The 10,517-nt window shown below is 46.5% G+C and overlaps 2 protein-coding genes across 2 annotated transcripts in view; one reads left to right on the top strand and one right to left on the bottom strand.

Annotated features, from left to right (window-relative positions):
• The first annotated feature begins 12 nt into the window (after positions 1-12).
• The window catches only part of CDC45 (cell division cycle 45), a 31,462-nt gene continuing 20,957 nt past the window's right edge, over positions 13-10,517 (top strand). Inside the window, exons 1-7 of the mRNA XM_037067342.1 lie at positions 13-523; positions 651-710; positions 1,948-2,040; positions 3,487-3,624; positions 4,576-4,731; positions 8,435-8,490; positions 9,774-9,822. Of these exons, the coding sequence (XP_036923237.1) occupies positions 473-523; positions 651-710; positions 1,948-2,040; positions 3,487-3,624; positions 4,576-4,731; positions 8,435-8,490; positions 9,774-9,822 (603 nt within the window). The 5' untranslated portion in view covers positions 13-472. The remainder of the gene's footprint in view (positions 524-650; positions 711-1,947; positions 2,041-3,486; positions 3,625-4,575; positions 4,732-8,434; positions 8,491-9,773; positions 9,823-10,517) is intronic.
• On the bottom strand, positions 5,744-6,967 carry LOC119001806 (prothymosin alpha-like). Its single transcript, XM_037067338.1, has 2 exons — positions 6,476-6,967; positions 5,744-5,824 (listed from the first exon to the last, which is right to left on the bottom strand). The coding sequence occupies exons 1-2, from the start codon at positions 6,965-6,967 to the stop codon at positions 5,744-5,746; spliced, it is 573 nt and encodes a 190-aa protein (XP_036923233.1).

Here is a 10,517-nt window from a genome sequence, read left to right as displayed (position 1 = left end):
CTTCTGGTCTTTGCTGCAGCCCGTGAGGACTCGAGCGGAAGTAAGCTACGCATCCGCCTTCGAAATAGACCAAGAGCCTATTGCAGTCAGGGACTGATGTCTTCGTTCGACGTATAAATATACTTAATTTTCCCTGGAGTTCCAGCGGGGGAGTAATAGGCTTCTCTACCCAAAGTAAAGGTGTCCACAGACTGCAAGGTTTCTGGGTAAATAAGAGTCAAAGTGGCAAACCGTTTTCGTCGGGCTTGTTGATGATGCGTGTTCGGGGAGGGACAGAATTTTCCTGTCGTGAATGGCGGAGCCTTACAGTTGCCGCAATATAAACCAATCATAAAGGAGGAAAGGCGGGAATTAAGTGGCTATTGGTTGGCCCCTGGGCCAATTGGAAAAACCCTGATTTGGCGGGAGTCTTGACCCTAGCCGGGGCTCTGGGTGACTACGTGTGAGCTCTGAGTGTGTGGCCGCCGTGGTCATGTTCGTGTCCGATTTCCGCAAAGAGTTCTACGAGGTGGTCCAGAACCAGGTGACTCCCCACTTTCTTGGGCCCCGAGGCTTTCGCAGGGAGGGGGTGAAAGGGAGCCACCGCGGGAGGACGCGAGGGGTCCGGGTTAGGGGCGCTGCGCTCAGCTCTCCATCTCTTCACCTGACAGAGGGTCCTTCTCTTTGTGGCTTCGGACGTGGATGCTCTGTGCGCTTGCAAGATCCTTCAGGTGAGCACTGAGGACCCTGGGAGGGTGGGACCGGGTGAGATGTGAGAGTGCAAGGTGGGCATGGGCGGGAGGTGGAAGGGCAGAGAAGTCTGGAGGGAACTTGGTGGGGTGGGGAACGGGGAGGGAGGTGAGGAGCAAGGGAAGGAACCCCTTTCCAGGTGAGAGCCCTGGCTGGGGGGGGCTGGAGCAACAACTAAAAGCTGAGGAGAGTGACTTTTGAGAGGTTGCCTCCCTGGTGGGACAGTATTGGGTGAGTTAGGAAAGGATTAGGTGAAAGTCAGGGAGACTTGGTAGTAGTTTTGCATAAACTAGGCAAAAAATGACTGTGTTAGAGAGACCTGTAGACCTGTAATGGCTTCTGAAACACGGGGTTTGAGACAGAAGAGTCGGAGACAATCTAAGGCATAGTGGTATCATAAGCAATGCTGGAAATGCAGGATAGTCTATTATGGAAGGAAGGTCATTGGTTAGATTTCGAATATGGTGTAATGGATGTTTGTGCGAGCTCTGATCAGACCCTTGCTTCAGGAACTACTTCCAAGCAGAACTAAAAACCTCTGACCAGTGTGGCTTGGTTGGTGTCCTCTTGCAAAGCGAAAGGTCTCCAGTTCCATTCCCCATGAGGGCACATGCCTGGGTTGCAGGATCCGTGGCTCAGGGCCTCGACGAGAAGCAACCAGTTGCTGTTTCTCTCACACATCCATGTTTCTGTCCTTCTCTTTCTCCCTCCCTTCCCGTCTCTCTAAGAAGAAATAGATAAAATCTTTAGAAAAAAAGACCTAGAAATAAGATCACCTTTTCTCCCAATGTTTTTCTTTGGTAATTTTCAAAAATTCGACAGAGTTTACAGAATAGTGTAGTAAACACTCATATCCCCATCACCTAGTTTTTCCCATTAACATTTTACTAACCTTACTTTTTTTTTTAAGATTTTATTTTTTTATCTTAAGAAGGGAGGGGAAGGAGAGAAGGGGAGAAATATCAATGTATGGTTGCCTCTCATGTGTCCCCCGCTGGGAACTGTCCTGCAACCCTGACTGGTTGTGCCCTGACTGGGGACTGAACCATGATCCTCTGGTTTGCAGGCCCGTGCTCAATCCACTGAGCTACACCAGCCAGGGCTACTAACCTTTATCACATGTAATTTGTCTCTTGACCCATCTTATTTTTTTTAAGTGCATTTCAAGGTAAGTTAAAGACATTCCAAATGTGATAGGCCTTCAAATACTCCCTCCAGGCCCTGTTCCAGTGCGACCACGTACAGTATACACTGGTTCCAGTCTCTGGGTGGCAAGAACTTGAAACTTCATTTCTTGAACATAAAGAACAGGTATGCAAAACATACTTTGGAATAATTAGGCTTTTTTAACTCAATTACAACTTATTATTTTAATATCAAATATATTAAGCAATATGGAAGAGAAATACAAGCTTTATGTCTGGGTGACTTGCCCTCAAGTCAAGAACAACAAAAAAAGGTAATGAATATGGACGGCCTGTAACTTTGAACTTGTGTTGCAGACATTCCACTGTAAGGTCATTGAAATTTAACAGTTTGTTTTAGATATGGCCTAGTTAAAAATTATTGATATTTTATATTAGACTATTATTTTTTTATATTACCTCTCCAAGAAGATGTGTTCTAGTTTCCAACTGGGAATCCAGAACATAATTTAAACAATAGAAGTCAGGATTCCTCTCACCTCTCCACGGGGCTATAATGAGAGGTGGGACATCCGAGACCCCAGGGAGGAGACTGGAGTGTGGGAGAGGGCTCCTGCAGTCTCTGGCTGGATGTAGGACTGCCCGGCAGAGGTAAATCCTGGCCTGGAGCTCCTGTCATCATGGGAGGGACCTCAGCCAGTTCTGTATTTATAAGGAAAGGGTTTTCTACAGTGATGAGGTATAATAAAAACTTAATATTTAGGTATCTGTCAAGTATGGGCTCCCCAAGATTTGCTAAAATTTTAAACCTATAGAATACTATTAGCACGGGGAGGCAGCTCATCACAGAGTGATTGGGATCTGGTGAGGGCCGGTTACACCTTTGAAGTCTTGGTCTGCTCCTCATCCAATTCTTGACCCTCATCAAATTCTGGGTCCCCAGTGCATGAGGCCCAAGTGTGCTGAGCCTCTGCATGCTCTGCATGAAGCGGGAACAACCATAGGACCCCTCATAGTGTTGTGACGGAAATGAAATAGTATATGGAGTATGTTAAAGCACTGAGTACAGGCCAGCTCTGGCCCTGTTTGGAGCCCCTTGCCATCAGGCCTTGCCAAGTGTCAGGGGTTTGATGTGTCTTGTTGCATCCACCAACCGCGAGAACAAATGTCGGAGACTTTTAGGGTTTCAAAGATGTTACTTTATTGGCCAAGTTTAACCTGTGCAGGGGCGAACTCTCAAAAGTGTCTGGAGACACGGTGCCCGCAGGGGCTGCAAAGAGAGTCGCGCCCAGCGCTTACAGCTAAGTCCTTATATAGAGGCAAGCAAGCAAGCGTTGCACAGAAGCAGATGTGGCTGTTAGCTATTGGCTTACAGAGCCCGCGCGTGCGCGAGAACAGGGTGGGGTCTGACTCAACTGAAAGGAAAATTTTGAAACTAAACAGATGCCAATCAACTTACAGGATGTTTGCTAGGGACGCAGGCTCCTTGGGGCTGAGACTATTTTTCTTGTTCCCAACATGTCTCACTAGGACTCAGAGGCCTAGTGCACTGAAGGTAAAAGGACCCTCTCCATGTACTTAGCTTCATTCATGATATCTTTTTTTTTCCCAGTTCCGTTATTTTGTCCTCGTTAACTGTGGAGCTAATGCAGACCTATTGGATATCCTCCAACCTGATGAAGACACTGTATTTTTTGTGTGTGATACCCATAGGCCGGTCAACGTTGTGAATGTGTACAATGATACCCAGGTAACTAGGCCTTTTGGGCCCATCCATCTCCTGCATTCTCCCATCTCTTTGTCTGTTCCCTTATATGCCAATGACAGTGTCAATGCCAATGACAATGACCATTGTACTCAGTGGTCCTAGCAAGACAAAAACCTGGTTTTGTGTCTCTTTGATGAGAAACATGACATCTAACCCTTGGAGTTGCTCAGAATGCATTTGTAGGATTTGTTTGATCGGAAAGGTATAGGGATCAGACCTCTGCACCGAGTCTGCCCTCAGAACTCAGACACAGCCCAGCCTCATTAAACATCAAGAGGACTCGGAAGCATCTGCCCTGCCCATCCAGGGGGCGGCATGAGCCCAACAAAACAGTGGTGGGAAAGGCCACTGTCAGCCTAAAATGCTTCTGCTGCACTTACTCTTTGCACTCCTGAGCAGCCAGCAGGGAGCCTGGCACACAGCAGCTCCCTAACCTTTCTCTGAGTTGGTCTTTTCTTACCCATGTTAACAAAGTGTCAGCCTCGGAATTCTCATGTGAAAGGCTTCTCCCAGAGAAATCAGCCTGCCTGGAGCGGCTTTTAGAGGCAGGTGTTTTACTCACTTTGGAGTTGCCCATCTTCGTGTCCTTTGTCAGGCCAAGTTGGGGTTGTTCGTTTTGTTGGTTTGGTATGGGGCATAAGAGGGAGTTTTTCCCCAGACCTAGTGGCTGTGGATAGTTCTCAAGGTTTTGTAATTTCTGCGTACAGTGTGGTGCAACTCCAGTGCCTCACTTAATGGAAATGAAATTTTTTAAATACTTGAAAGTTTTAAATATCATGAAAGTTTGAAATTACAAATAGGTGGCTACTTGTAGGTACAGAAAAGTTATGAGTCACCCAATTAGGAAATAAGATTCTTCAAGAGATTAACATGATGAATAGTTTTTTGTCAACAGAGAAAGGGGGACTTGATTGCTCTTTGTTTTATTCTTAGATCAAACTTCTCATTAAACAAGATGATGACCTTGAAGTTCCTGCCTACGATGACATCTTCAGGGATGCAGAGGAGGATGAAGAGCATTTGGAAAATGAAAAGGATGACGGCTCAGAGCCTTCTGAGAAGCGCACTCGGTTAGAAGGGTTAGAAGAGGTGTGTTTGGGCTTCTCACCAGTCTTAAGAAATTTGTCTCTCAAGGGGTCAGAGGTCGGTCCGGAGCCTGCTGGGCCCAGACTTAGATGGGAGGCAGCAGGTGTGTGTGCTGTGTTCTGGTTGCGTGGCTGATTACTGGACTTCTCTGAGGCATAGTGTTCTTATCTGTACAGTAGAACCCCAGATGAAATGAAACCCAGAAGAGCTCAGCTGTACACGTGGACAGCAAACATTGCTAAAAAGTGATATAGAGAAACAATAAATTGCCTAAGGGTGACCTCCCTTTCCCACCTCCTTCCAGAAGTGCTTCCTGTGCGGTCACCATGGAGTAGCAGCATGGGTCTGTGGCCCTCGGCCAGGCTTGGTCCCAGATGGTCTCTGCAGGGGAAGCACCTGTGTGCAAAGACACGAGTGGCTTGTACCTCGTGAACCTTGGATCTGAGCCACTTACTAGACTAGATCTGGGGCCTGGCCAGTGCTAGTGGCTTCTGGAGATGTAGAATTCCAGGTGGGAGGCAGTTGTTCCTCTAACACAGAGGCCATGCTTTATTCTAGCACTTAGTATTGACAAGCTGATGCTCTCTATTGCTCCTGATCCTTGGTGTGCAGGCTGAAATTGCCTCTGGAATATTCTTGGGTATGCCCTTCATCCTGGGCCTGGCATCTCTAAATACCATGCTTTAGCAGAGCCCTTATGAGCCATGTTTGGGACACTGTGCATCTGGGGCGGGCGTGTCCTGCAAAGCTAGGAATGTCTCTCCTTGCTTTCCTTCCCTTTGCCCGCTCCTTTCTCTCGAGTTTTGAGTGATCTGGTGGGGACCGTCAGACGTATTTTGAGATTTTTCTTCCTCTTTCCCGGCCTTTTATCTATTCTACTTTCTGATGGACCTTTGGTTTTTATCTTTGAATCTTTGATTTCCGTGAGCCCTTATTTGTTCTCTGAATGCTTTTTTTTTATAGTGTTCTTTTAATTGTTGATGAGCTGCTTTTTCTTGGGTCCCAAGTATCATTCTCACTTGCCCTTTGCCCCGTACTGGCCAGGCTCTGGGATACCAAGGGGCAAACAAAGTTCTGTGTTCATGAAACTTCCTTTCTAGTGGGTGGGGACAGATAAGAAACGTGTCAATGAGTGTAAGCAGAGCATGTTTTCAGGGTGAGATATTATGAGGAAAAATACAGCCAGGTAAGGGGTTGGACAGGGAGTGGCTTGGTGGTGTGTGAACGTGGCCGTGGACACTTGATGCGGGAAGTGGGCAGGTGAGAACTGAGTAGCTGGTGTAGCACCTAGGGGAAAGTCAGTGGTCTTGATGAGATGCAGAGTGTGGTACAGCTTTCGTCTGTTGGCCAAAAATAAATAAATAGCAACTTCATAGGCAAAAAAAGGAAGAAAGAAACCTTTTATTTTTGGCCTTTTTAACCATATTGTACAAACCGACTACTTATATAGTACAGCTAAGTAAAATTAAAAAAAACTTACTGGAATGCTCAGAATAAGATTTTTTTACAAGGTTTTTGATCCCTCTGAGATTGTAATGAATTTGCTCGCCACCACAGGTAAAGTCAGAAGTAAGACAGAAAACACTCCAAAGGCTGGTTTGGTCATCCCGAATTTATTAAAAGTGGCTGACCCCTAACAATACATATGCATGAAAAAATAAAATGTAAATTAAAAATCCAAAATTTTTAAAAAGTAATTTTAAGAAAAAAAAGCCGGAACCTGGAAGTTGTTTTTTTCCCCTCCTGCATTGCAGATCCGCGCTGTGGTTGGGTTGGGCGCTGGAGAGCCTGTGCTGCCAGCGGCAAGGGCAGATGGGACTCTGCTCCAGGGATTCTGGGAGGAGAAGCAGAGGGTGCATGGGTCATGGCAGTCTTTTTTTTTTTTTAAGTTTAACTTTTCATTTTTCGCTGTGCATTCATCCTTATCAGTCTTCTGCTTCTTGGTGTCAGCGTCGTCGTTCTCATCGTCTTTAGCTGCTCTTTTGCCTTTAGCTGCCTTAGCCACCTCATCTTCATCCTCTTCCTCACCAACGCCTTCTTCCTCCTCTCCCTCTTCTTCCTCCCCTCCTCCTTTCTCTTCTCCATCTACCATATTGTTGGCCTTTTGCTCCCCATTTTCCTCACCGGCATTCCTGTTAGCAAGTGCATCTCTTCCATTCTCTGCTTCCTCCAAACCATCCTTCTCCTTTAAGTCTTTGGTGGTGATCTCAGAGCTGACGTCCATGGCCGCATCTGACATGGTGGGGCACACCAGTGATTCGATGCAGCAGATTAAAAAGAAAGCCAGAGAGCTCAAGGACTCTGGTGAAGAGGCTGCAGGAGTCAGCGGCAGTGGCAGAGGTGGCTGTTGTTGCAAGTATAGTTGTAGTTGCTTGTTGAAGCATTGATATGATGGCTGCTTTAAAATCTTTGTCAGGTAAGTCTACCGTCGCTGTCATTTTGCTGTTGGCATCTGCGGATTTCCTTTTTTGTATTCAGTTTGTTTTTCTGTTCTTCACACGATGAGTGATTTTTTGGTGAAGCTTGGACATTTTTGTATTATGTTATGAGACTCGGTCTTATATGGCTGTTTTGTTTTACCTACTCCCTCCGACACCACTCTGGCAAAGGAGGCGGTGGGACTCTTCACAGCCAGGCAGAAGTGGAAGTTAGGTTCCCCACCCGACCTCCATTAATGACTGGGGGGAGTGGCCCCACGTTACCACTGAGCGAGGACAGTCTAGTCTCCCTACTTGGCCGTCTCGGCTGCCACCTCTGTGGGGTGTTGGGAAACGTTACAGGTAGAACAGTGGAGGCGGTACAGGTGGGAGGGGGGTGTCCGACGTTTACTGGGGTGGATGGGGGTGAGGCCACAGTGTTTTTGGTGGTGTTGGCTGGCATAGAGCAGTTATTGTCTAAAAGTATTTTGCATTTTAAGGCTGTTTCTTCCTGATACTTGGGCTTTTGTTGGGGTTCTATTTTGTTTTGTTTTGCCTGTACTTGGTGTTATTAGGTTACTAGCTTCTTCAGCTCCAAGTTTGGGATATATGAGCCAAAAATAAACCCAGGGAATTTATCATTGTGTCACTTCCTTAGGTCCTGGGGCCCTGGGGTCCCTAGCTGGTGAGCCTTTCTTCTCTCCACCTTTCAGAACCTTATTTTGTATTATATATAACATCAGGGTTTTTAGGTATAGTTAGTGGACGTACTGGGAAAAATATGTTTATCACATCTTCCTAGAAGCAGAAGTCTCAGGACTGTGATGTTTAAAACTGCCACACTACCTCATGCCTTGGCTGTGAGAACTAAATGAGATTGTGCTTGTAAAATTATAATAGTCACTGACACGTGGTGGGATGTAAGAAACATTAGCTCTTAGTAACTTGGTGGGGAAGCCAGTGTGAGGTGGCTGTGTACTTATCCCAGATCATGTGGTGGGCTTGGGAGGGGGGGTGGCGGCGATAGAAAGCCGAGGCAGACAGAGTGTGGCCTGAGCAGACACTGTGGAAGCATCCACTCCTGTCGGCGTCTTCAGTGCTGGTGGGCCAGAGGGGTCCCAGCCATCCCCGTGGTGTCTCCCTTCTGCAGGAGCAGGCCGTGCTCGGGGCTGGGAACGACCTATGTTTTGGATCCGGGCCCAATGGTTTCTGTCCAATCAGAACCGTCTCAGGCTGTGGTGATGAAGTCCTGGCTCATTTGCTTACCCTTTTCTTTGTTCCTGTATCAGGAGATAGTAGCACAAACCATGAAAAGGAGGGAGCGAAGAGAGTGGGAAGCCCGGAGGTGAGTGTGCATTTCAAGCAGGACCCCGCTGTCCCTGAGGGTCTATGGCGTCACTGACACCTGTTTTTTCATGGAAGCTGCATGCATTTCTTTCATTTGAGGATGATTTGTTTAGTGTAGACCACTGGGCCAGTGGTGCCTTCAGTGAGCATGTGATCCCTGGTTGGAGAGCTCTGGGTCCTTTTTGTAGTGGTCCTGGTCCCATGAGTGACAGGACCAGGCCCAAAGGTCTCCCAAATACATGCCATCTGTTAAGGGTGACGGCCCTGGTTCTTTTATCTTTATTATTTTCTAGATGTAGATATCCTTTTATTTACAAATTTTTACAAATGAGTTAGATGCCAATTGTGTAAAACTTTTCATAGGAACAAAAATATGAAAAGAAAACGAAGTTCTACTTTCCACATTCCAATAATTCCTTTCCACATTGCAAATTTAAAAACTGAAGTGCTCTAAAATAAAAATACTGGATAGGTTATTCTATAGCTCGAAGTGAACATGCAGCAATGCCCCTGGCTGGGAATTCCTTCCTGGATCCAGTTGTTCAAGGTCAGGCTGCTGTGCCCTGCTGTTCCTTGCAGAAGGACAATGTAAAACTATTTCGGGAAGTGTAAGAAAAGTGAATATAATCTATTTTCACAGAAGGGAAGAGATTCTGGCTTTGGATTGCTCTTCCTGGGTTATTTATACTTGCACATATTTCACATAATCATAATAGGCGCCTAATTTTGCTTTTTCCCCACCTAACATACCCTTCTAGATAGTTCCAAATAGCCTTTCATAAGCATGTAGTACTTAACTGGCTGTTCTCCTCATTTCTCAACTGTGTGCTACTTCAGTATTCTGCCACGACCAGGGAGGCCACAGTGAACAATTTTGTGCACACAGCAAGTTCGGTCTTGCTTGTTCCTTGGAATGGTTTTCTGGGATAATTCCTCGGCAGTGGGGCTCTGGGACTGTGCTGTCTCCTGCCTCACTCTGTCCTTAACTGTTTTCAGCTGTGGGCATAACAGGAGGGGCGTCTTAAAGGCCACTGCGTGGGGCTCTGGGACTGTGCTGTTGTACGTCTTCCATCGCCACAAGCGGTTTGTGTTTATACCGCTCGCTTCCTAGCCTTGTGCCCGTACACTCCAAGGAAGAGTCCATGAGGGAAAACAAAGGCACCGTGACTTTAGTTGCATTTCTTTGAGCGCCATCAGATTTTATCATTTTTTCCACATCTTTGGTTTCCTGAGCTTTCTGGTGAAGATCCGCGTTTTATGTCGCACTTTATTTTGTTGCAGAAGAGACATCCTCTTTGACTATGAGCAGTATGAATATCACGGGACATCAGTGAGTATGGATAGGTAGAATTCACTACAGAGTTCCGACTGGGGCAAGATCAGGGTCCTGAAACATGAGGAATGAGTGTGAGTTTTAGAGCTACAAAAGGCTCGTTTGAATCTGAGCCCTACAGTTTCCTGCTGTGTGACCTTGGGGAGGTGGTGTAGACTCTCTGAGCCTTAAATTCCTCTACCTCCATTAAAGAAGGAGAACAATCTTCATTTCAGAGACAGTTGTTAGGATGACTCCTCGCACCCAGTATGTGCCCAAAGAACATCAGTGATTATTTTTATTAACTAGTCTGTATTAGCCTCTGTGCAAGAAGATAAAACTGCAGACTTATAAAGGCTCCTCTGTGTGCATTATGGAACAGAATTTCATATGGAGAAGCTGCTCTGTTGGTCCAGGAGTGCTGAGCAGAGCTCAGGGCCTTTGGGAGGCCTAGAGAATAAGTTCCCAGTAGAACATGCCATATTTGGTCTTTACATTTGGCCTTGGGGCTTTGAACTCTGAACAGCATCTCTCCAATGTCCTTTTTATGTTGAGGTCCCATTGTCCTTTGAAGGATCATCCTTTTGCCTCCTCTGCTTTGCCCTGGCCAGTGGAAAAGTCTAACCAGTGGGTAGATGGGTGATACTCACTCTGAGAAGGTGCAGACGGGGCAGCGGGTACCCAGGTCCTTCCAGATATGTGGGTGCTCCCTT

The sequence above is a fragment of the Sturnira hondurensis genome, unplaced genomic scaffold, assembly GCF_014824575.4.
Source record: "Sturnira hondurensis isolate 20B ecotype Veracruz unplaced genomic scaffold, ASM1482457v3 Scaffold0017254, whole genome shotgun sequence".
Classification (NCBI taxonomy): domain Eukaryota; kingdom Metazoa; phylum Chordata; class Mammalia; order Chiroptera; family Phyllostomidae; genus Sturnira; species Sturnira hondurensis.
Note: the sequence above shows the minus strand (reverse complement) of the source record. Positions and strands in the feature narration are given on the sequence as shown.

Excerpts from the sequence above, each read along its gene's own strand:
- LOC119001806 (XM_037067338.1), bottom strand. The coding sequence starts at position 6,967 with ATGTCAGATGCGGCCATGGACGTCAGCTCTGAGATCACCACCAAAGAC. Across the intron at positions 5,825-6,475 it reads CCACAGCGCGGATCTGCAAT|AAAGGAAGTTTCATGAACAC; the intron begins GCAGGAGGGGAA and ends CCCACCCACTAG.